The sequence below is a fragment of the Odontomachus brunneus genome, unplaced genomic scaffold (assembly GCF_010583005.1).
Source record: "Odontomachus brunneus isolate Ranch 3 - 2012 unplaced genomic scaffold, Obru_v1 Obru_scaffold_075, whole genome shotgun sequence".
Taxonomy (NCBI): Eukaryota; Metazoa; Arthropoda; class Insecta; order Hymenoptera; family Formicidae; genus Odontomachus; species Odontomachus brunneus.
Window position 1 is genome coordinate 1,123,839 of NW_022639525.1, and position 27,584 is coordinate 1,151,422.

General features: G+C 34.9%; 2 protein-coding genes across 3 annotated transcripts in view; both read right to left on the reverse strand.

Moving 5' to 3' along the window:
• LOC116847211 (protein amnionless-like) overlaps positions 1-7,622 on the reverse strand; it is a 29,630-nt gene extending 22,008 nt beyond the window's left edge. The window contains exons 1-4 of one of the 2 annotated variants that reach the window (XR_004378696.1): positions 7,009-7,622; positions 4,141-4,439; positions 3,036-3,174; positions 1,085-1,322 (exon numbers count right to left, since the gene is read on the reverse strand). Coding sequence is in view for 1 of the 2 variants with exons in the window: in XM_032821958.1 (XP_032677849.1) it covers positions 1,085-1,322; positions 3,036-3,174; positions 4,141-4,439; positions 7,009-7,293 (961 nt within the window). In the remaining variant the exon portion in view is untranslated. The remainder of the gene's footprint in view (positions 1-1,084; positions 1,323-3,035; positions 3,175-4,140; positions 4,440-7,008) is intronic. The other variant, XM_032821958.1, reaches the window with a different exon arrangement.
• Positions 7,623-7,954: 332 nt separating this feature from the next.
• LOC116847213 (allatostatin A) overlaps positions 7,955-27,584 on the reverse strand; it is a 45,346-nt gene continuing 25,716 nt past the window's right edge. The window contains exons 2-3 of the mRNA XM_032821963.1: positions 19,098-19,373; positions 7,955-12,496 (exon numbers count right to left, since the gene is read on the reverse strand). Coding sequence (XP_032677854.1) covers positions 12,182-12,496; positions 19,098-19,373 — 591 coding nt within the window. The 3' untranslated portion in view covers positions 7,955-12,181. The remainder of the gene's footprint in view (positions 12,497-19,097; positions 19,374-27,584) is intronic.

Consider the following 27,584-nt stretch of genomic DNA (forward strand, 5'->3'; position numbering starts at 1 on the left):
TCTCTCTCTCTCTCTCTCTCTCTCTCTCTCTCTCTCTCTCTCTCTAACGACCTTTGCTTAATATAAAAATGATGTAAAGATTATGTGAAAATTTGTTAAGTAATATAAAAAGTTATTTTTAGGAGATATATTTTACTTCGCTAAAGCGAATATCTCAGTAGGGATGCGTTATAGGAGAAAATGTTTGAACTTGTGAAATTATTTTCATCTGATCTATACATCCCTAAAGGATTGCCCATTTTACTGAAATATCCTCTATATTTATGATCGATTTATTGGAGTAATTAATATCGTCAAACACACAACATAATATATCTTTACCCTTTCGGAACACCAAAATATCACGCAACGGCGCACGTAATGCACACACATTATTTACTTTCTTTTTTCTTTCTTTTTTATTACCATTTCTTCATGTAACTCAACGAATTATCGTCCTTTTAATAATCAAAAACGTATACACGCGAGCTTTTATATTTATGGTCATAAAAGTATATCTATAATTCGATTTATTTGGACAATAATGTTGAGTACGAAATAATATTTCTTTGTGTAATCGAAGCCAATATTTTCAATTTACGATTTATGAATTGTGCTTAAAACCTGGTTAAAATGCGTAACGGCGTGAGAGGTATGCAGTATAAAATATGCGGAATTAAATTTTCACGACAAATAAATTACATTTCAAGCGCGTCGCACTCGGAAGGACGTGCACAGCGCAATCGCGCGTGCGCGAAGTTGTACGTGCACGTTCCAATTATAAAATTGAATTAAAAATCCGCGCCATCACTCTCGTGCATGTCAAAGGCACTCTCAATCAATACCGCTGTTACGAACAATAAGAACGGCATGGACAAAGGGCACTTTATCGCTTTTGTACAGCTGTATCTACGGTTTAACACGTACGATTTCAAGCTTTCCTAGCTACGTCACTCCTCCAACAAGACCGTATCGCATTCGCGATAAAATTGCTCTCTGAAATTGCTCGGAAATTCCGTGCGCGCCTAATTCTCGCCCGAGCGAGATTCGCTGCCGTGAATCGTGTTTGAAAATCCGCCGGAGACAGGAGAGTATAAGTACTAACTTTGCAGCATCTCCCGCAGATTTTCTACCGCTTCCTCGATTACGATGCCGGAATAGTCGCCCTTAGTCTTCACGAGAACCTCGACACCTCCGTCCGAAGTGCGTCGAACGTGCCAGGCTATCTGCGCCGCATATCCTTCCAGAACCTCATCCGCCGTGGTCTGCACGACAGTCAAGGAGGTCGTCTTTTTTGACATGGAAACACGTCCGCCGCAGTACGGGCAGCAGTGACCTTCCACCTGTGAAAAGGTAACTCAGCAACATGCCGCCGAAATGTTATTCGAGTAAAGGCGCGTAACGAATTAACCCTTCGAAATTGTCATGTCACTAAATGTCGGTTACTTTTGAAAAAATATAATAAAAAAGTAAAGATTTTCTTATGAATTAAAAATATAACATAATTAAAACTTGAAATGTCCAAATTTTTCAACAAAATCATTTTTCTGTATATATACTCTCTTATTACATATATTATTAATTAATTTATTTATTAATAATAAATTTGTTAATGATGAAGTTATTTGATCACTAATCAGGATATTTATCTTATGTGTATAAAAAATGAAAAATGTCAAATTAACTTGAAAAAAACACAGAAGTTAAACGACCTCAACTATAGAATTGCATATAAAATTGTATAATAAATTAAGGGGAGATTTTAAAAATAAACGAAAATATAGAAAATTTTTTAAAAATTTGTTTACAGAAATGAACGAAGATATATCAATATAGAGTTTCGATCATGCTATTCATCATTATTTTAAGTATAAAAAGTAATTTTTTTAATTAAAGAAAAATTGATATTCGTCATTTAGGTTTTTGCACTGGGAACAGTACAAACAAGTAACAGTATTGCCAAGTGCCCCTAATTGATGAATAACATTACAGCTCGTGTAATAATTTGACACAAATGAGAAGATTTAAAAACGATATTAAACTTGCTAGAGAATAAACCTTTGTTATATGCAGAAAATCGAAATTTAACAAAATAATGGTATCTTTGTTATATGCAGAAAATCGAAATTTAACAAAATAATAGTATTTTGAATTAACAAGTTATTTTTTCTTTTTCTTGTTTTCTTTTTTATTTGGTGTTCCGGGAAAAAATGATAATTTCTTGAAAATTTTTCAAACGATTTAGATTCATCCTCCAGCAAATTTAATATAATTTTTAAATTTTTTAGTCCTATTTATTTTAGATTATTATATGAGCTGTAATGTTGTCTAACAGTTAAAAATGTGCGGTTACACCGCGCACAGTATAAGAACCTGGACGGAACTTTAATTTTTTATACTTAAATAATTTGTTAATACTAATAATAATTTGTTTATACTTAAAGCAATGATACATACTATGATCAAAACTCTGTATTAATATCTTTATTCATTTCCTTGTAAAAAATTAAAAACCTCCTATTTCCTAAGAACCTTAACTGCTTTAATACTTTCAGTGAAATTTTCGTGTTTTTTTAATCTCTTGTTTGTATGAAACAAACTAAAAATTTTGTTTAATAAGACAATCATAAAGCTGATTCAACATATTATTGATCATACACACACGTCGCACGCACAAGTCTGATTTTTTTTTCTAGCGTAGATAGAAGAGAATTACTCATATTATGCAGTTAAGTCAGCTTTCTGATAATTAAAAGAACATCTATATTATGCAACTTAATTTTGAATTTCAATTAAATCTTTTAATATTGATTAAATTTAATAGTTTAAATTCTCTTCTGCGTCCCCCGATTATTGATCTAACTCGATTTTTATTCAATTTAACTCGACAGTAGTTTGTGCAACAAAATTTGCACAACCTTTAGATTGAGTTATTTTTACTCGATTTAAATGTTTTTATCGTGAGATACATTTATTGACAATATATACAATACTGCTTTTTATAGTCAAAGAATTAACAAATTTTTCACGTTTGCTGCAAAAACGCAATGTCTAACCGTAAGAGGATACTCGCAATCCGTGAATCCGCATTTCGGCCTTTGGATGGCGCAAATCTCTTCGAGGTAATCATCCTGAACAAAATTTTCTTGGCAGGAACAGGTTGGGCAGCTGTATATCTGGGAAAACTCAATATATCTAAAAAAATTATATCGCGGAAAATAAATTTGCAATAAAGAAAAAAGCAGTGGCATTAGAATTAAAAAAAAGAAAAAAAGAAAAATTGATTAATTGATTAATTATTTCTAATTGGTAGATCCATTATTTCTAATTGGAAATAATTGATCAATTAGACGGTGAGCATTGAAACGAAATAATGCCAAAAAATTGTCAGTGAAAAAAATTGTATACATTCGTCTCGACTTTATCTTCCCACAATATAATTCAAGAAATTACATACCGACCTTCTTGATACAACTCTCACTCATCCAATTATTACATATACACACACATATACTGTGCGTATATATACATATTAATTATATCGAACGAAAGTTAAAATATATAATATTAACTTCCGTGTTAATTTTCCCTTATATTACAAAAGCTTAAATTGTCAAAGGTGCGATAAACAAACTCGAGACACACGTATATCTTTTACTTTGTTTTATCATAGAGGAAATGATAGTTCGCTAAAAGATAATCCCACTAAACAAATTTCTACAATACAATTATAATGACAAATGCCAAACACTTTCTTTCGTTTTAATACCTGCTTCTATGGGTTGTACAATTAATTTTTCAAGTGCAATTAATTATACTTAAAAAAAATGTTTTATTGGTCCAAGTAAAATTCTAAATGTTATAGTTAAAATTTATCGCTGTTTTTTGTATTATTTTTAGGATTTTGCTAAAAAAATTTAGTATATTGAATTTACAGCAGCAGTATTCTTGTTTGTAATTAAATAATTCTAATTAAATGAAACAATTTAAATTTAAATAAATATATTTTTTATTATAGTACCAAATAAATATTTTTAAAAATCTTTTAGTTATTTTTCTCTCTTAGTGTACTTGTCGACTACGTACTGAAGACTACACTGAAGACTGATATGCAAACGTATTAACAGCAGCCGGTATGTATTATCATCGTCGAGAACTTACTTCACAGTGAATCTGCTTCTGGAAAACTCCCTACGATTATGAAAGCTCATCCACTCCCACGATGTGAACGGCTCTTCGTTTGGCAGTCGAATTGACTTTACCTGTATCTCCCTCACCGGCAGCAACATGCTCAGGGTGTGATTTATATTTGGCAGAACGACGTTGTCTTGGCGACAAGGCACGCGCTCGAGATGGGGCGCCGCTATCGAGCTACCGTTCCAATTCGCGGGATCCGTCCAGAAGAAATTACCCGTCCTCGACCATTTGCTGACTTTCGCGTTTGCTTTCGAGTTGCTCAGCTTACGTACATAATACACAACAAAATATCTTAGCATGAAGCATAAACGCGAAATGCATAATGAATCTTTCGGTCATATGTATGCGATTAACGGTGAAGTTTCACTAATTTATCCATACAGTCTATTTATATATCTGTATTGATTGATTTGTTTGTGTAGCAATTAAAGGATTAAGGTTTACGAGATCGGTTAATTGACAGCTAAATGAAGCTAGACAAGGATGATCTAATAAACAGTTTGACTAACTTGTGACTAAACATTGTTAAGATTCAAAATTTCTATTCGGGAGTTAGTTACAACTTTTTATTTCATAACTGTATAATTTCTTTTATTCAGTTATTAACAACTTTTTTTATACTGTCACTAAAAGAGAGAGAGAAAGAAAGCAAAAGAGAAAATCAAGTTTTTTAAGGCCAGTTAATTAATAGCCGAATAAGCCTAGACCATAACGATTTAATGTACAAATTGACTAGTTTACTAGTTGACTAGTTGACTATGGTTAAACAGTCCTTAGATTTAATTTCTACGTAGAAGTTAGCTGCAGTTATTTATCTCATAATCAATTTTTTTTATCTAGCCATTAACTAATTTATTTATATAGTTACTAAATAAAAAAAGCGTTACTTTATTGATTGGCAACTAATTACATATCTCATTTTATGATTAAGTAACTTTTTTTATTCAATCATTAGCTAATTTATTTATATAGCTACTAGAAGAAATGAGAGTTTTGTTATTGGCTTAACACGAGCAAAAAACTAAAAGAAATAAGTAAATAATATCGAACTGATATACAAAATCAGCTTATAACTCGACATGCGGTTTTATTTCTACTTGAAAATGTATCATCAGGAAACAAATCAAATTTAATATATCGTGCACTGCTTCAATTGTGCATTCGAGTTATATAAAAATCATTTTATTTAATTAAACGTAATATGATGGGCCGTTATAAATATGAGCAAATTTTAATTATATTTGTACAACAGTAGTCCTTTAGGTGTGAACATAAATAATTACGTATGATTATTTACGGCCATATAAAGACAAAATTTATATACAGAGAATCCCTAAAGGAAGATCAATATTCTGAGAGATGATAGTATCGGTTATGAACAAAAAAAATTTATAAGATCATGTGTCTTATTCTAAACAATTCGTCGATATTTGACATATATATTTTATTTAGGAGTTATTTAATAATTACATTACATGAAATTGGATTATTTTTATCTCCCCTCTCCCCACTTTATATTTTATAACAAAGTTTGGGCCTTTCCAATATTATACGATATGTGGTATTACCTCACTCCTTTCTCATATAGAATGAGAAAAAATAGCGGTAATTATTGATAAAAAGGGAGTCAGTTCCAATGATGTTGATCTTGACATATGCTGTAGAGGTCATTGTCCAGAATAACACGCAAAAGGGTTTAACCGTCGATCGTTGTTTATTAAAAAGTTATTAACAAAAAAGTTGTATTAATGCCATGTAGTTTTGCGACATTTTACTGCAATATTAATAAAGAAGATGCCTGTTCCTAATCGTGTGACTGAGGGGCTACGCCTCCCAGACTCCCCGCATCGCGAAGGGGCAGAGGGCGCAGTCTTTTGTGAGAAATTCTCACTCCTTAGAAAATACATCTTTTTTTATAACATTTCTAAGGTATACATTTCATATGTACACCTTTTGCATATGACTCAGGACGATGACTTTTACAATACATGTCAAGGTCAAGGTTATTGGAGCTGACTCCCTTTTTATCAATATTTATCAAAATAGCTTGTAATTATATTTATATTATGAATAATAATTATAAAATTGCGTACCGCTATCTTCTTTTAAAACATAAATAATTTTTAGGCATATCAAACTAATTATTTTGTTTAATAATTTTAACTAATTATCGAAATTAGCAATCTAATTAGTAATTAATAATTGATAGCTAATACTGGTAATTTAATTAATTGTATAAACATTAGCATTTTATGTTTATTATCGATAAAACCTTTTGCATATTACTCAGGACGATGACCTCTACAATACATGTCAAGGTCATCGGAGCTGACTCCCTTTTTATCAATATTTATCAAAATAGCTTGTAATTATATTTATATTGTGAATAATAATTATAAGACTGCGCACTGCTATCTTCTTTTAAAACAAATAATTTTTAGGCATATCAAACTAGTTATTTTGTTTTATAATTTTAACTAATTATCGAAATTAGCAATCTAATTATTAATTAATAATTAATAGCTAATATTAGTAATTTAATTAATTGTATAAACATTAGCATTTTATATTTATTATCGATGACGTATTTCAATAAGTTGTCTTCACAAATCAAAGCAACATCTCATGTTAATATTAAATCGCGATTAAATGTGATATTAATATCGCAATTACGCGCTTCAGCGCGGAAGCGGCTCTGTTGCAATATATTTTATAAACAAATAGTAATTTTCATCAGCACGTGGAAGGGTTCAATCATGTTAAATCGTGCAAAGGTCTTTCCGTTTGCCGTGCTTATCTATCCCTAACAACAAGTTAATGAACTGTGTTTACCTGCAGTTTACCGTTTCTCGGCAGGACCAAGGATCCTTGCCTGGGTAGATCGAGCGCGGACAATCTGAAATCGCGCGGGTATCCGGCGATACCCACCGCGTGGCGGGTCTGCTCGGGAAAAATGACGTGGCTGTCGATTTCTGGAACACGACCGTCCGCCCAGTTGCTGGCGGTTTGCCATTCCAGGTCCGGCAACCAGTGCTTCTCAAGAGCGACGGTACCATATCCGGATATCAGAATAACGCACAACGCGAGTTCGCGACTTGCTAAGGAAGAGCCGGACATATTTGCCCTCTTCTCGTGTTCTCTTTTCTCCTGTGTCTCCGTCAACGACGTCAACCGGATGGAGGAACCTGCGACGGCTACCGTTACACTATTCCTCGATTAATTCTCGCCTGGACGACGGTGAGACGGGAAAATAAGTTTATTCGTTCTCTCGTTTTATTGCTTTTGATTTCCGGCGATTCTCTAAACTCCCGAAAATGCGCGACGAGGCCGGCGAAAGAGACTGGACGCGATTGGGAACTCGGACGGGTGAGAACTACGTCGGATTATCGAGACCGAACGGGGGCGTGCCTGATTCATGGCGGTTCTGGCGCGGACTCGCGTTATTTATCGCGATCGGGTCACCGTGAGTCCCACGATGCACTGGAGCCGAAGTCTTTATCGTGTAACTATTAATTCACGTCGCGATCGAAATATCGGAATACGCGCCGATATGTGCGCGGCACGCGCGCGTGACGTCGGCGTCGCAATTGAAAGTGTACGAGTATTAGCATGTTGCAAATACGAGCGTCTGGCCGGCCGTGCGAATCTCGTATCCGTGGAAATTAGAGGTGCACGTCAAAATCCCGAGATCCGTCGCCGACAGTGATTTATTCTCAATTCGAGAGTTTCGCGCGAAATACTAAATTCGCGCTATTTACACTAAATATGTCGACATATTTGCATTCATCGTTTATTATAATGGTATACACTTAATAAATCATGCTGGCGAATATATGCATCGCGCACGATAAATCGGGATGACATTCCTCATCGATAAATTCTCACTTGACTGCAGCAACTAAAATGATAATGTCGCAAGCGGTATTGAAGGTGAACACACAAGCACACGCGCGCGCGTGCGCGCGCACACACACATACACACACATACATACATACACACATACATAGACATGTCATACGTGTGACGAAAAGAAGAAGATTATAAGATTTATTATCACATTCAGCACATAAGTACAATCATACAGTAGTGAGTAGTTTCTTTTTTTATATGAGGTCGGAAATAATTATCGGACAATAATAAACGTGTGTACGAGCGTTGCCGTGGTTACAGAGATGGGAATATGGATAGCACATCGAGAGACACTGTTCCTATCTACTGCACAAATATTATTAATCGACATTGAATCGTTACTGTGACAATTTACTTTATAGATCATGGAAGGTAACTCGTTCAAAAAATGCAAAAGTACGATCAACTCGGCCACTTCCGTCGCTCTCGTTGATGCCGTGCTTATAATTCCCCGAGAAAAAAAAGATTACGTCCAATTATACAGGATATTCCATCCCACAGGAAGAAAGGTCAATATTTTGAAAGGTCGTGATATCGGTTCTTAGAAACAAAAAAGTTACATACAGACGTGTGTCCTGTATCGATCGATCGCCGAAATAGATTTGTTTGAATGTGCTGTTGCTAAATTGTTGATAGAAAAAAAGAGCATAAAATAACACTTAGAAATGAAATTGCTGGATAGCAACTGGAGGAAAAAGTCACACAACACAACGTTAAAAATCGGGACGTAAGACGTCTTTAAGACGTCTTGAAGTCATTTTTAAGACTTCGGAATATAAGACGTCTCTAAAACCTTTTTAAGACGTCTTCAAGATGTCTTATGTCTCGTCTTTAGACGTAATATTGTATGGATACGTGTTGTTTCTAATATTTATTGTGTAAATGGCAAATTGATTACAGGTTATGATACATTTCCAAAAATTTCCACCCTTAACATCCATGTACTTTGTAACCCGTGTGAAAAGATGACGGTGGCTCGTATTGGTTCATCTTAACGTTCTTCTGTGCGAATAATAGTATCACTTGTGCAAATTAGCAATTCGTATAGTGTACCTCTTCGTGTGTATCTACAGTAGATTCTTCATGCAACCCCATAAAGGCTTCTTCAATGTAATTACGAAGGAAAGTTATTAATTAAAAGCAATTTCGATATAACGTTTTATTAAGTTGGCAAAAAAAATTCGACAGCGATGTTATCAATTGTGATTCTTCAGGACTCACTAATTCGCGTATTAATTTGCACTTAGATTATGTTTGTCGCGACGGTTGTTGGGCTTCCTGGTCGGTTCTCTCTCATCGCGGGCATTGTGTCTGCCCTCCGTAAATCTCTGAACCTACTCGTACACTTTACGTTAATTTAAACAACCTTATATATCTTTATATATCTAACATCTTTATAAATCTTTATAACTACCAGCCTGCCAATAAATTTCACAAGTTTTCACACTTTCCGACTCAGCTCGCTATTCTTCGACGGTGTACTCTGACAGGGATGGCTATCTACGATATTACACTGCGCATACATGGATAATAGGATTGCCAACATGAGTACATAACATATGTTCAGATAACTGCTTTGTAATATCATCCAGTAAATAAATATCGGTTTCGTGTTTATTATACCGAAATTGCTTTTAGCTAATGGCTTTTCTCGTATAAGTTATTTTGTTATTTTATGTTAGAGGAAACTCAAATTTTGTGACGAAGGGATGACGTAGGGGAATAAAAATATTGAAATTTCGCGTGACGTAATTGTTGAGTGGACCCTAAACAAAAATTTTACAGTGATAGAAAATAAAACAAATATCGGCCACTATTTGGAACGAAACACATGTCCATATGAATTTTCTTGCCCAATAAACCGATACTATCATTTCCCAGAGTATTGACCTTTCCTCTAGGGATACTTTGTATGTAAATTTTATTCCTATACTGCCGAAAATAATCATACGTAATTATTTATGTCTACGAAATGCTGTTGAACAATTAAAGTGACTGTTTACGTTTGTAGTTCGTGATGTCGACGTTTAATTGAATGACACAATCTTCTTTCCTTCCACTCAGCAGCGTATCTTTTCATACAAACATATATAATTACATGTGATTGGAAATACGACCATGTAAGAACAAAATTTATATGTATACGGGTTATATACAATTTATATATAATTTATATATACTTATATGCAATTATTCATATAATTATATGTATTCCTTCTTTTTTTATTCGGATCGTGATTGCAGATAAATTGAGAAACCATTCAGAGAAAAGTAAATCTTATTCTAACGAAAACGTAAGCATTAATCGCAATGTTGAAATATATAAGCACGAGTTGCCTGTAATTCAAACAAACACCTCTCTTTCTCTATCTTTTCTCTTTTCTTGTTTTCGTCTTCAATAAACACGTAACATAATATATTCGAATTATTAGTCGCGATGAGAAGAGCGAGAGGAGCTAACAAAGTCGGGCAGCCTCGGTGAAGAAGAACAGAAAATTTGTTCTACGGTTAAGCCGAGCAAAGATATTCCCATCGTGTTTTGTGTACATTTACAGTGCGGAGCGTAAACTGTCAACGGTGCACAAATCTTATAAAGAACATTCTTCGAAGGAAAAAGATCCCAGAAGGATCACGTGGTCGTTTTTAATACATTGAATGCTACGTCATTCAGTCACGAATGACGCTAATAATTCGACCAGTGCCACGTCGTACATGTTTCATTTTAGAGGATTATTATCATACAAGTGAAATAATTAGCATAAAATAACATTTAGAAGTAAAAACGACGACAATTTGAGGAAAAAGTCACATGGCCTCTGGGAAGTTTTTAGTGAAAATCAGCTTGGCACGCAATGTGTTAACGTTCAACTTCCGTGGACGATCGCTTCGCTCTCGGAGGACAAAGGAGGAGAAGCGATCACATGGTCAACGCGTTTTCTTTTTTTCTCTTCTATTCCGTTTCATTTCCTTTTATGTTTCTTTTTGTCTCTTCCTATAGTACTGTGTGACAAAGAAAGCACCTTACTCAGCATATCTCTGTCCTTCAGACCGGAATCATATAGACAAACGCAAGCAATATAAAAATTTACCAACCACAATCGATTATTCGTGGGCCGTAAGGTAGAATAATCGATTGTGGTTGGTCAATGTGCTTAAGTCTTATTGGTTGCGTTTTTCTATGTGTTTTCGGCCTTACTCTCGTCTCTAGTCTCATAAGAATGCGAAGTCTATCTCTTAAGTCTATGTCACAAACTCACGACGTGAACTCGTTTGGCGTTGAAACAACTAATTACACGGGAAAACATTCGGTTGGATTAATCACATGTCTGGTGAAATATAGACGAAAATTCTCACTAAAGTTGTCAGAATTCTGTTCAGATTAAGATTTCGGTTAATCAAACAAGATTTCTAGTTAATCAGAACCTACAAATATTCGAATTGAACAATTGCAATTCTAGCTAATCGGAAGTCTTGTTAACTTGAACAGAATTCTAGTGACTTCAATCGGAAAACTGTTCCGTTCACATTTCAACATACATTTAGTTAATCCAACAAAATTTTTTTCCGCACAGTATACAGTCTTTGTATGACACTTCTCTTCGCTATCTAATTAGCTATCCTAACGACAAGTTCATGCAAGCCATGAGTTTGCAATTATCATCGCAACGAGCGTCGCAACCAACATTGCGATAGATGCAAAAGGGCGTTGACGTGACAACGACACGGATACTTAACGAGAAAGCTGTGTGCCGCAATTGCGAGAACTTTTAATCCTCATAACCACAGAGTCCGTGATCACTGATCGCTACTCGACGGAGAAGGAGCGTGATGAGACTTGATTATCAATATCGATTATCATTAATGATTATTAATTTTCTTGCGCGCGACACAGAGTCATTTGTCATTAGAGACGGACCGCGGGGAACCGACGAATTACGCAATTTTCAGAGATCAACTTGATCACCGATCGTATTTTCCGAGATGAGACAAGTTCGCGCGTTTCTCTCGTGGGATCGTCCACAGGGATTGAAACGAACATGGAAGGAGGGGGTGAGGAAGGAAAAGACAGTCCGTGCTCTTCGACGAGGAGGCTCTCTACTGAGCCTCATCCTCGCCCATTCCTTTGCCCAAGCTCAGCAGGTATCTCGGAGCAGCGACAACGTTGGCGTTCGGTCTCCTCGCGGCCGCCTCGGCCAACTTCCAGCCGCGTTTTCCGATACCGAAGCTGAACGGCTGGTTACCGCGCTTTTCGTCCATGAAATCGTCTGCGTTGTCTTCGTGAGAGTGATAAGCCTCCAAGTTGTCGGCAGGGAAGTAATCCAAGCCCGAGGGGTGGTTGTTACGCTTGCCTATGCCGAACCTGTAGTCCCGTAGACGCTTACCGATGCCGAAGGAGAATGGCCGTGTTCTCTGTGAATTGCAATTGTTTTGCCACGTGGAAATCACAATTGTATTGTGTAACAGTGCACGGAGAGAATTTCCGTTGAACAATACGCCAACTGTGCCGCGTAATTAAAATATACAAGGCTTTCCGAAACCATCGTACAGTACCTTAACCTTTCCAGAAATGCTGATATATATGGAGTATTCTATAATTCACGCCTACTATTTACATAGCGCTTTTTAAAATAAAAATTTCCTTTGCAAAAATAACTAAGAGTTAACTCCAATGGGAGTAAAACCTACATGTTCTTATTAGATTATTTGATTTACTTAATGTCTCATTATGACGGATTTGTAAATTTGCTAGAAGTTAATAAAAAAAAGAAAAATTTGTAAAAATATCGAGACATCGATAGTTTTCGAGATGCAGATGACCGAGAAAGCTGGATTTTCCGCGAGCTTTGGGCGATCTAATGTATAACAAAATTACTTTCTTCGGGCGAATTTTATTTCTTAACGGAATCTTAATTTGAGGCTTAGCTGCAAATATGTCGTGTTAAAAATTGGAAAGTCTCTGTAAGTAAAATGATCTTTCTCGATATTCTCGCTAATGAATTGTCAAAAAGTTTCACGAGGCGCTATATAAATAATGGCTGACTCCTTGTATGTGTACGTTTAGATACGTTTAATTTTTTTTTAATTCAAACATTACCGAATATTGACATTAACGAACATTATTGTGAATAAGTATTTATTATAAAATTCCTCAACAAAAACAGCGAAATATTATTATATAATTGGCAGATATTATATTTATATCACTATAAAATTAGATAATTGTTTTCCGAAAAAGTTAACACACTGACGAGTACAGTGATATTAGAGAACGTTGTTTCTGATGCCATTTTAAAATCAACATGTTATGTTAATATGCTAAGTTAAATTTATTATTCAGCACACACACAATCACAAAAAACCTATGTGAGATATTTAATAGAGGATGTGTTAATAGTATATCTTGAAACTTAATTAGAGTTAGGAGTCCTGATATAAAAATGTCGAGAAAGCTCATCCTTTGTCGAAAATTCCCAAATTTTAAAATATTATGTATTTTTCTACTTTGAAGTCTTCATAAAATTCTATTCAAATATAGTCAGTTTATAGTCAACTGATAATTGTATAGTCAACAGGAAAATTTTTAGCACAGCAGCAGCACTTAAAGAACAATACTTTTTTACGTTAATCAAATATTAATTAACAGTTTTGCTAATATTAACAGTTAAATTTAACAGTTAATAGTTCCATATTGCGTGGATCACATAAGTGAACTTTCCATTCAAACCGTTTAATATCTAAAACGAAACAATTATGAAATATTCTTATAAATATTAAAAGATGCGATTCAACAAACATTACACAACAACATGCGTCACCCGTGACACACGCAACGTGAATGACAAGTGATGTAGAATTAATCTAACATGGAACATATTAATGATATATTCATCGAAAAAAAGATCATTTTTCCTATTTGTTTCGCAACGTATTCATATTGAAAAAGAAGTTTTGCTCTTTTAATAACTTCGAAAAAGTACATTTTTCTACTAAAAACAAAGATCAGGATAAAGCGAGCCAAATCTCTGGCTTGAGCAAATTTGTTTGCATCAACTGCAATCGAGTCGAGTTAAGTAAAAATTAAGACTGTTTAACAATTTAACATAGGAATTTCAACTAAAACATTTTGTCAAAAGTAAAAGATTAGGAGAAACTAAAATATAGTTATACGGACGCTATAAGTGTCAACTAATAAAAAAGGTTAACCTTTTTCTGCATAATATAAGTAATCTTATCCTTAATATAGAAAGTTAAGTAAATCATATGATAAGTACATTGAACTAATGTCTGTGATGATTGAACGTTTGCAAGATTTGTTCAACTAGCAGAAATTATTACAACAAATTCCTCAAGCTTAAATAAGTTACCATATACAGAGTTGGGATACACAACTTAATGGCCATTGATAGGTTGCGCTGGCTGCCTCACTGGCTTACAGAAAAAATTGTTGTCGCGGAAGTATAAGCGAGCAAGCTTCGTTTAAAATTTTATGTGATGTGTGACCGTGTATGTATACCGCCTGAAACCTAACTGTACGTATCCGCCTTTCTTAAAGTTTTTTTTAGCTTCTGGCATCTTCAGTTGTGTCAACTCTCTATTAGCTTTTTGTTGAAATCGTTAATTTCTTTTGAATAATAAACGGGATAGATACTATTTAAATTAACAGTTTGTCACGATATTACATAAAGAAAGAATTAAATGAAATATTACATTATTCTCCTTTAATAATGTATATAACTTATTCAACATGGGAGGAAAGTTTAATTAGACTTCTTATTCGTTATTACACTTGACAACTCATCTGGTTACCATTATTTTCCGGGAGAGTCAAATCAACACCATGATCAATCAATTTTACTGAATATTTAGCTCGTTTGATACAAATGAGAGATTACAAGAACATCAAAATTATGCCGAAAGAATTAAAGCAATTAGTTCCATATATAACCCCCGTAATTAATTTTGTTCATCTCGATTTTTTAAGTTGTTTTGATCGATTTTTTTATACTGTATTGAATACTGAATGCGTTTTGAGACTCAACGAAATAAAAATGTTGCGGCTTTTCTGTTACCGACTGTATTTTATTTGAAATCTTATCTTGCATAAAGTAATTGTTACTTGTTTCCCGCGACGTCGAATAGGTATTTCGATTTTGTCACGAGTCATTATTCACTTCGATGAGACGCGAGTGGTTGTCATCGCGAAGGAATTATGCATTTTGACGCTTTGAATATCAAGAAGTAATTAAATACTATAAAATAATTTAAAATTATATATAATAATATGATATAGAAGAATGCTAGATCAATAAAAATAATGTAACGGTGCTTTCCAATGCATCTCACCGTCTGAAAATCATGTGGTCTCGAAAACAATAACATACGTATATACACTCATAAACAGGAAGACTGTTCGTATAATTTGTCGGGTGAGCTGTGAATTCATCCATCTTGTTCAGTAGGAGAGTATCTTTTCAATAGAAAACGAATTCTTTCATTGGAAAAGACAGAGTTCACTACAACTCATCTCAAAAATTGCGAATAACTTTTCTGTCCATGAGTGTAAACTCAGCTGCAAAACATTTTCCACACTTTTTCTCCAATGAAGCGCTTCAGGTTGTCATAATTGGGAGTCACTATTGATCAATTTACAGAGGTTGTCTTTTGTTACTGACAAATTACTGCACAAATTTGTCAGCAATGGCTCGCAATTATAACAACTCGAAGTACTGCAACTTCCTTAAAAAAATTTTTCAAAATCACTTCGTAACTGAGTGTACATCACTGCCAGACGATCATAACACTTCTTAATATGAAGATAAACGGATCGGGAAACGTCGCACGTGATTCCCGATCGCATCGTTTGCGAGACACGTTACTTTGCACGCGCGATTATCTTGCTAGAATCGCTTTCAGTAACGACAGTATTCTGGAATTTTAAAACTACCACTTTCCATTTTCGTTAGTTTAAAAGAGAGATTTACCGTATTAAGCTTTTGTATTCACGTATTTTCACATGACTGATCAGGAAACTTGGCTTTGTGTCTCATATCTGAATAAAATTTACGGTAAAAGCAGTTCCTGTGCAGTTTCAGTGGATGCGAAATATCGAGTAGCGGAGAGTTCGGTTCGGGCCGAATAGGATCGGCTCGTTGGTAAGTTTAGAGACTTCCCGTGCTCTCTTGCATTTAATCCTTTGCTACCGAAAACTAGGGCATACAACGGTATTCACAGTCGGATCTTATGCTTAAAGTTATCTTAAGTTTATCTTCAGATGCTTTATGAACTGTTTCATTAGCTAGATAGCATTCGAAGACGACTGGTCGTCATAGAGGCTGAATACTGAAAAGGCTGATTGTATATAACGCAAAATGCTGAACGTACAATTCGAACGAAGTGTCATATTAAACTAGCATCACACGATGCACAATTTCATAAATCTTCTAATGGACATTAGCGATTCATGCAATGAACTAAACTGTCTAAAGCCTGCCGGTCAGCATGCATATTAGAAGCTAGTGTTGCAAAAACATCAATTAGATTTGTCTCAATTTGATAAATTTTCGTATTGATAATTTTGATCCCGATTAAGCTCCATAATATGCTATTAAAGTATCGTACGATAGTTTTAAAACTCCTTGTATTATCAATAGAAACTAAAAGAATAGAATAATTGGTACGTTACGATCTAATTAACTGATAGTTTACTCGAGTATATTTTTAGTCCGACGGTAAAAAACTTTTACTATTTGTACAAATATAGTTTATCATAATTTCTTCAAATATTTTAAAAAACACAAATATATTCTAACCAGATGTAAGCTGACTTAACACTTAAATTAATACTGGTAATAAGCTAACAAGTTATATTTTCAACTTATAAATGCTAAATATTTTATAAAATTGTTTCAATGTGTATTACGTAAGATTAATTTGGTATATATTTAATATGTTGACTGCCATGGTGGCGCGCGCGCTACCGGTAACTTGTACTGAAGCATCTTATTAATTTATATTGGGAGTACAAATTAGTTTAGACCGTTTTCAAAAAATGGTTCTGGCTGTTATGAATGTTTCATAGTAACAGCTGATTTCGGTGGTTTCAGAGAGATTAGACATCTGTCAATAATATTCAGTTTATATCGCTTTGAGTTTCATACAAAACCCCTGTTTTTTACTGGGTTGAATATGTCAAATTTTGTGTTAACTAAGCAGCATTTGCGGGAGGTTTTAGTTTTCTGCTTTAATTGGAAGAAAAGTGCAGCTGAAGCGCATCGAATGCTTGTAGAAGTTTATAGTGACAATGCTGCAATTGATAAATCATGTAGGGAATGGTTTCGACATTTCAAGAATGGTGATTTCAGCGTTGAAGACAAGCCTCGCTCTGGACAGCCAAAAAAATTCGAAGACAAAGAATTGGAGGCATTACTCGATGAAGATCCAAGTCAAACGCAAGAGGAGCTTGCAGAATCATTGGGAGTTGATTCGTTTAAGCCGTGCATTACGAGAAAACCGCCGGAATATGAGCAAAGACATGACAAAGTTATTCTTCTGCATGATAACGCTCGGCCTCATGTCGCAAAAGTCGTAAAAAATTATTTGGAAACGCTCAAGTGGGATATTTTACCGCACCCGCCGTATTCGCCGGACATTGCTCCTTCTGATTACTGGTTTTTCCGACGGATGCAGCACGATTTGGCAGGTCACCGGTTCACTTCTTTCGCAGAAATCGAAAATTGGCTTCTAACTTGGATCGCCTCAAAAGACGAGACTTTTTTCGAGATGGAATTCGAAAATTGCCTGAGAGGTGGGAAAAAGTAGTAGCCAGCGATGGACAATACTTTGATTAATCTGTTCATTCATTTTGTTCTGAAATAAATGCATTTTTGACCACAAAAAAACGGACCGAACTAATTTGTACTCCCAATATAAAGGCGTCACTAATTGCATCTATCAGACGTATGGTCAGTGAAAGCTAATAAAAACTAATAAAACTGGATAAAAGATAAACATGTTAGGAATTTATTTGCTGTAACTTGGCTCACTCGATCTTCATGTAAACTTTGGACAGAAGTTTTCATTTTCTTAGAGAAAATAAACAGGACGGTCAATATTTCATGATTTATATAGTACTATAACGGATAATACGAAAAAAATGCACTTCTCAACAAAGTTGAAGGAACGCATCAAATCGATCGGAAAAATAAATTCGAAAGAACTTGTGCAACTTTGCAAAAAGTTACCCCAGAGCGATGTGTCGATAAGCATTTTAAAGTAGAACGCTTCAACTTGGAAATACTGTTAAGCTTTCGACTCGGTGATGCTTCTGCGCTGAGAGAAGAAATTGGTGAATATCCCAAAATTATAGTAATTTTTTGTACCAACTATATTTTGTTGCTGCTCTAATAAAAAAATAGTAGTAACAATATGTGTATGTAAAGTTATTATCTTATTAGCACTATAGTAACACACGGTAAAATCATTCTATTGCCAAAAAAAGTGATTACTCAGATTACTTTTCTTTCAGTTCGGGTTTTTTTTAACAATAATTGCACAAATTCTTTCGAATCTTAATTTTATTTAAAGCTTCTTTTTCGAACAATGCATTTCTAGGAAGAAATGCTAGGAAATGCTTAGGAAAATTTCTAGGAAGAAATGCTAGGAAATGCTTAGGAAAATTTCTAGGAAAATATCTAGGAAGATATTAGATATTAGTCTGTAACACTTTATATGGCTCATCTTGTATATATAAATCTTGATCCAAATCAGTTTTAAAATTTAGCAAGATTGTTTCATTGGAAAAAAAACCTTTACAACATAAAAAAGTGAAAAAAAAATCAGCGTGTTCTTAAAGCCAACTAATCAGCAGTGGAATATACGCGCGAGTCATCATAATCGGTAAGGAAAGGAGGGAAATGGGAGAAACTGCATCAGGATGTGTGTTCGGAAGGGTGCTTGGGATGTGACTGTTAGAGTTAATACACATTCTCGTTTTATTTCGTCCGGAACTCACTTTGTCCTCGTTATTATCGATCCATCGTTTTCCAATGCCGAAGTTGTACAGCGGCAGCCTCTTGTATTCGGAAACGTAAGCGTACGATCTCTTCTCCGAGGGCTCCTCGTACTCCACGTTGTTCAACAGCGGACTCAATCGCGGGATGTGCAGAGACGAAGACGGCACTTCTTCTATCGCCGCCTTCGACTCACCGATCACACTCAACAGGCAGAGCATAATGAGCCTCGTGGCAGTCAGATTCGTTGGCGTTGTCCTCATGATGTCGGTCCGGATCTGGAAACAAAGGTAACGCAACTTGTAATCGGCAAATGTTATATGGACTTTCGCGATAGTCCGAGATTGAGTTTTCAAATTCGCGTGTGCGCGCATAATTCGCGCAGCTCGGAATAGCCGGAGGAAACCTAGTTCATCGTATTTTAAGCACATTCCGATTGCATAATAATTGTTTAGTTGCACAAAAGTTTCTCAATTTCGGGAATTGCGCCCCGTAGGGCATTGTCGCGTGCAATTTCGGCGGTATCAGCTCTTTTTTTCGAGGAAGAAAGGAAAGAGGATATTATAACGGTAGACACATGCATAACCTCGATAATCAGAGTTCTGGAACTTGAAAAGTGGAACGACGTTCCGGGAAATCATAATCAGAGTACCGGAACAATTTCCTGAAATATTGGAAGCATGAAGTTATCCCGAAAAGTTATATCGAAATTGGGACACGTTCTGCATCATTTATGCCGTGCCTTCATAATTAGGATCACTTGTACGATTTAACGGTATAAATATCCATCAAATTTATATTTTTTCAGAGAAGAATCGTTTGATTTATCTTTGATGTATCTCCCAAATTATACGAGTAGATATCTATAAATATTTCCAAGAAACCACACAAAATTATAAATGATATTTGAGAAAATTTCAATTGTCTATAAACTCGGAGGATACTTATGATAATTTGTTACGTTATAAGTACTGCGTCATATATGCCTTATTATTGTAATTAGAGTTACTTATACATGTTTAAAAATCTGGCTTGTTCAATTTTGTAACTTATTAGAATAGCAGAAATAATTGCAAATTTACTTCGGTAGCTAACTAACTCCGTCTCCCTTAATCTTTGTTATAATAGTGTGGCTTAAGTGACGTAGTTTATATTAATTTCTATGGTTTAAGAAACTCGACTTTTTTTATTGCCAGAAAAAAAATAAAAACAAACGGTTCTTTTGCGAAATTTTTTTTTTTATCTAAATTATATGCTAGCTAAGTTCTAATGTTTATTATATTATTGCAGATTTGTTTAATTGCTTATTTTGTGGGAAAGACGAAAAAAGCGATCACAATTTATCCTCTCTTTCTTTTCTTATGTTTGTTTCTGCTACATCGCTTTTTTATAGTACTGCGTGACAGAGAAAGCAGCTTACTTAGCATATCTTTGTCCTTTATTCTTAGCTTCAGTCACTTCATAAGAGTTTTAAGGAGTTTTGAGGAGATGTAAGTGAGCGCGGCATTAGATTCTTTCCCACTCTTTTTATCTGTAAATAAATAATCGAAATACGGATTCGGATATCATCAGAAGATTCCTTACAAATAGAATCACTTCCTTGTTCCATTGTTCTATAACGTGGCACCGAGTTTATTTACATCTTAATAAAACTTTCTACGCCTAAAAAAATGTCGGTGCATTTGAGTATATACATAATCTTAAAGCAATGTTTTGATTAGTTTTGTTTCGTTTCAAATGTACTGGACTCTAACTTATTCGTATATATATGTACATTTACTAAAATTGTCTTTTCAATACTTACATCGTGAAAACAATAAATAAAACAGATTTTGCATAACGCATAATGTCATCTTAGATACTTTCTTTAGATAAGATGACATCCTTTTCATCTAAAATAAAGGTGAATCTATTTTGTATTTTATAAACCTACATAAAAAGATAAAGGTTCTTCATCTGGATGATTATTTAGATAATTTTATCTAGATGTCGGCAAACGCTGGGCGCAAGAATACCGCGAAATGGTCAGAAAATTAAGAGATATAAGGCGAGCGAGCGAGCGAGAAGAAGGGAATAAAAAAGGATACTAATAATAATACAGCCATTTTGTCCGTATGTATTGTAACGATGATTATCTTTACAACACTCCGAAATGTCTTATATCCACACGAGAGGATTTCTGAGAGGGCGTAAAAGGGAGTTAACGCGTACTCCGCGGAAGATTTTATGGCTCCTCGAGGGCGCAGATGCACGCGAATGGAATTCTGCCATGTAAAATAAAATGAGAAGTTATTTACGAGTGGCGTGGGATAAATGCCATCGCTGGTGGAGAGTAGCTTCTACCGATGCGCTCGACGCGCACACTAGCAGGATTGTCGCGACAATTTTACGATGCGGATTCCGACAGTTGAAGTATCATACTTCTTTGCAAAGTATCTCTACACCGCCACCGAAACCGAATCCCAACGTTAAATCAAGACAAAATATCGGAAGTTACTTTTTGCTCTCTTGCTTGCGTCACACTATGTCTGCGAACAACACTTTTTCGTGTTTCGTGCTACGACACACAGCGCATTATTGACCGGATTTTGTTGAAGTTTGAAGAGAAGTTTAAAGAAAACAAACGTTTAAAAAATGTTTTTTTTTAATAAATCCGTCACGCGTCACGAATTCGCTAAAAATTAGCGTTTACGTAGATTAATATACGTCAATAAATGTAAAGCGTAACTGATAAGGAGATATAATTATAAATAACGTTGCTTGTAACTGATTAGTTAAATATTTATCAGTAGTACCAATATTACCATTATCAGTAGTATTATCAATATTTATTATTAATTAAAAATTTAACAGTAATAGTGGAATAAGGTACACGTAGAGAGAAAGAAGGGAAAAAGGAAGAGGAGATGAGAGAAAGAGAGAGAGAGCGAATATGTTATTTATTATGAAATTTGAGAAGAAATTAAAATAATGTGAGAAATGAACAAAACAATTAAGTAATTCAACAAAAAGAAAGAGATAAAAAGATCGACAGAACATGATTGAATGTCGCAACATCACGGTGGTCCGCTAAAACCGAAATCCGCTCGGAGGAATTTCGTTCAATATTTGATGGTGAAATCCGACGGATTACGGATCCTCCTTGGTCCTGCTTGGTCACGCTGCCTTTGGAGAGGCTTAAACGGATCGAAGGAATAAACACGAGGATACGTAAATTTAAGTGAAAATAGCTGATGGAACTTAAGCACAAGAAAAGAATGAAAATAATGTGAATCACTTTCGACCGTGCATTCATACTGAATATCTCACTTACTGAATAGCTCATATCATATCATATTGTACGTAATAATTATTAGACACTATTATTTTTCTAAAATACAGCGCTACTATTTTATTTTCTAAAATACAAATAATTCCCAGCCAAATTATTTTATTATATAATTTGTATTAGCAAAAATTATGTTTAAAAAATATTTTGAAATTAAAATTCTTATTATTAACACAAAATTAAATGATTTGCATAGAATATAATATTTTTAAATATATATAAAAATTTAAATACGGGAAATGTGTAATATTCCATGATCTTTCCTATTTTCTCTCTGTCATCACAAACTATCATGCGAACTAATAGACTCATTCCCCCTCGTGGTGTGACGTAATTGTTAAATGGTCCTTAACACGTCGCTTAAGTTTATTCACTCGCGATGCAGAATATTAATATGATTTTTCGGGACGTTCGAAAATGCACTCGGCTATTCCTGAATGACTATTTTCCTATCTTTTTCCTATCTTTCCTATCTATTTGTAACATTATTCTAATTTTAATGAAACCGAGGGACAAGTACTTATGTTCTGTACTGAAAGAAGAGGCGATCAGATCTACAAAACGGTCATTCGCCTTTAAAGAAATATTGTATCTATTAAACAAATTATACGTTAGAACGTTGATATATTGTAGTTACTACTTAGACCAGATTGCAATAATTGAATCAATTGATATAATTCCTTACAGCAACTATATAATTCGTTCAATCGACTAAATGTTTGCTTGAACGAATTTTGTCGGTTCAAGCAAAGTCTCATTAACTTAACCACTTTCATTTACTCGGTGTAAAAGCAATATTTTGCGATTTTGTTTTTGCTGCTCCTGTCACGATAAAAATATAAACAAAACACAATGTCCACATGATCTTTTGGCCAACTAGACTCAGTCGTGCTTATATCGTGACGGTTATGAGTGAAAAAACTATCGTTTTTTCATTTATTCCGGAAGAATATTCTGCTGTTCGCGTAAACGCTCAGTTAAGCATTCAAACGTAAGGATTTGCGAGCGCGCTGTGCTCGCGTACGGGCGATTAAACGACGTCGTTAATTAGGGCCGGCTAAAAATTGTTCGGACCCACGTGCGATTTGCAGCGTTTAGTAACGATGTCTATGCGCCAATTCGAATTAGAGAATCGCGGAAAATTAAAATGGCAATTCCATTAGAAGAGAAGCGCCGAGGGACGTAATGAACGCGCTCTCGCGACGCAACGCGACCCGATTCGACTATGCACGCTATGACGTTATTCATAATTGCCAGCGAACAGAAGATTTCATCTCCCGTGTACACAAATACACACACATACACACCCACGGTGACATTATGAGAGAAGGAAAAGCGGATTAATAAAGTGCTTTGTTAGAATTTCTCTTCATCGCGGCGGCGCTTACGACGTCGCGATGCGATAACGCCGATCGGTGAAAACGTTTTGTTTCATCGTAAGCCGTGGCGAGACCCGACAATAACGTCCTATCTACTTGGAATTTGTCACCTTGCGCATTGTACGAAAAGGCAAAAGATGGCTGATGTTGTTCTCATGAGGATGAAAGGGGGATCGAAAAGTTTCCCGATGACTTATTTAAAGTCAAGAAACCGTCTGATGGTCGCAACAGGTGCCGTCTTCGCCCCTTGCCTGCCTCTGTAATCGCGACTGTTTTCTCTTAATCTTCTCCACGACTTTTAATCTACATATCTATATCTGTATCTATCTGTATCTATCTGTAATCTATCTGGTTACAGTCATTTTGCGGCAATAACTATTTCCTCTTATTGTTTTCATTAAAAATTATAAATAGAAACACAATACAATAGGGACAATCCAATTGACTAAATGATATAATCAATATATCATTTTAATTAATACAGCTGAATATTAAAGAGAATTAAGGTTATTTATATATATTTGTATGTATGTACATATATAAAGGAATATTAAAAAATATAATCGGGAATTAAGGGAGATGTAAAGTGTTTCAGACAAAAGAACTTTGAGGAGAGAGAAAAAGGATACTAACATTTATTTGGCTTTAGTATGACTTTAGAAAGCCTTGTCAGAGTCAACTTTAATCTTTTTAATGAAAAATTATATATATTTTACTTAAAATTAATCAGTTCCTCTGGTTAATCTACGCATAAAAGTGCTGGAGTAAAATAAATACGTCTCGAGATTTAAAAAAAGAATACCGAAATCATTTTATCCATTTAACCGAAATTGATTTTTCAGAAACAACTATCGAGCTTTCCTTTTTGTTTTCCTATACTTTTTCTTTCGAAGCAGAGAAATTTCCTCAGCTCTTCCGAGGTACGTTTCATATTTTTGCAAATTCCGAGAATATATATGATAGAATATACACGTTTGACCTGTTTAGAATATATACGAGTCTATATACGAACTCTCGAGACTCATTGCGTACACGTGCATCCAAATACGTCGGGACAATCTCGTCTTCTATCTTCCTTGGATCCCGTCGGATTCTCTCGCGAGGGAGACTGTAATCTCTCATACTCATGATTATACGTCTGATAAGATTTCGTGATCACGTGCCTCGTAATTATCGCGTAAATCTTGCCGACGCAGAATGTTATTTTTAGTTTTCTTTTTTCTGAAAGTAGGCTTATGGTGCTTTAGGCGTTATACTAAGAATATCTTCCCCCCTACTTGAAGGATTATTGGGGACATTCCTTGCCAAAATAAGATTTCTTTTATCGATTCTGTCGTGGTTTCAATGGCGACACTGTTCTTAGAGCGAATAGAAAGAAACTGTACACTGTATGGATCCAAAAAATAACGGCACTGACCAGGAAGACAAGAAAGAAATTGCACGATACCTTCTCTGCACGGCTGCTTTGACAAAAATGACGGGCTCTTAAATTTTACGCGCTTTCTCATCGGCCTCGTGATCGTCACGCCGCGATGAACGCGCGAGGCGTTTCGCCACGGTCAAAAAAGTGGCGAGACAAGAGCAATGAAGAAAAGCGTGCGACGAGCAGTTCCATTCGTGTTTTATCGACGTTCGCTTCGATTACGAGGCTTTTAATGGTCCATAAAATAAATTTCATCCATAAATACCCATGAATACCTGTAAACGTGCGTTGCCGCTCAAGTAATTTGTTACGGGGGTAATATTGCAATAGATTGCTTAATATATACGTACGTATATATATGTACGTATATACATTGAGAAAAAATCGAACAGAAAAAACCAAATTTCTAAGTTGTGTAAATTTTATTGCACAGATCGCAATCAAGTCAAATCAAATAAAAATCAAGTAAAATCGATAATCTGACGCAGAAACTTGAATCACAAGATTTAGCCAATGGTACTGCTTTAAGATTTCTTTCATGATTTGTGTGTGTATATGAGTAATAAATTTTTCAATAAATTTTTAATAAATAGTGTCTCAAAAACGAAATTCCCTAAAACATTATTTACATGGAAAAAAAGGTTTGGTTGAATTAACCAAATATCTGGTCCAACCAAAATATGAACGATCCAGAAATTCCGATTAAAATAACCCGAATTCTGTTTAAGTCAACCAAACATCTTGTTAACTTAAACAGAAATCGGGTTACTTCAATCAGAATTTCTGGATCGATCATATTCGACCAGATATTTGGTTAATTCAACCAACCTTTTTTTCCGTGTAGATGAATCTCATGTAGTTATCTCATCAGTGTATGTAAAGTTAAATTTTACATATATGTAAAGTTAAAAATCGCAGGAAACCTCTTGGCAAATAAGCCCTAAAGCGTATACAATGCCGAGTGTGCATGAGTTGTATATCGCTGCTGGTGGTCGGAATTTTTGCCGTCAGTTCGCAGATTCGCGGCGTAACATCTCCTTTGGAATTCTGATAAGATGACGTGCGCAAAATGGACCGGCCTCGGATTTGCGTTAAATGAAGCAGAAGGTTCCGTCGACCCACCGGCGAGACCGATGAGAACGTGGTAGGTTCTACGATATCTCGTGCTGGATCTTTCATGGTCTGATAAGCACGCTCTCTCCGCGCCGACATCGATCATCGGCGGCCCACTCCAAAAAAGTTTCGTCGTGAGTGTCAACTATTTCAATTAAACCGTGCATTTTTGATGGATAAGCGAACGAACATTCCGTATTATACGTAGATCATTCAAAAGTACAGCTAAGTACAAAGGTAGAGCCTCTGTAATTTGGCCAGATCTTTATTACCGCATTTCAAAACCATTCTTTATTAGATTAAATATGACAATATACAAGATGACGCAAGACACGCAATATCGTGTGAAGGTAGATTAAGTCAAACTGAACAAAAAATTCCTCTACCAGTTTTCAAACAATCACGTGCAATTTTAAGTTATTAATTAAAGAAGATTCGTGAATAATCACGCATCGTACGGTAGATAAGTCATATTGGCGATGTCTGCTGCCGTGTGTTTGTTAAACTGATCAAAAAAGTCCTCTACCATTTTGCAAATGATCACGTAGATTTTTAATTAAGGAAGTAGTTAAGAAAGGTTAGTGCATAGTTGTGTACGATAACGTACTAATCTTTTGTTTATTTAATAACTAAAAATCGATGTGATCATTTGCAAAATGGTAGAACACTTTTTTGTTTAGTTTGACCTAATATGCAAGCACCTAATATACGGCGATAGACGTTGCCACCACAGTTCATCTGCCATTTGTGATTATTTACGAATCTTTTTTAAATAATAACTCAAAATTTTACGTGATTATTTGAAACATAGTAGGAGAATTTTTTGTTTTGTTTTGTTTAGCTTGACCTAATCTATCTGGTATTACATGTCTTGCATCAGACATTTTGTAGACTCATTTTTTGGTGTTTAACAGTACGTATGTGAAACGCAAAATGAACACTTCAAATATTTCTATGCGTTTGTTGTTCTGACTGTTTCTTTGTTTTTGGACTGAAGTAATGGATCCAGGTGGATCGACGATTACAAATAGGTGCTAAATTTCTTCAAATTGCCGCAAAGTCATGCTAAAAGGTGCAAGAAATAATAAAATTGTTCAGTTCAGTCTTTGCTGGTGTGACTAAACACAGAACCTATCACTCGCAGTTTATTTCGATGTACTATCAAACAAGGATTAATCGACAAAATACTCTATATATATATATATATATATATATATATATATATATATATATATATATATATATA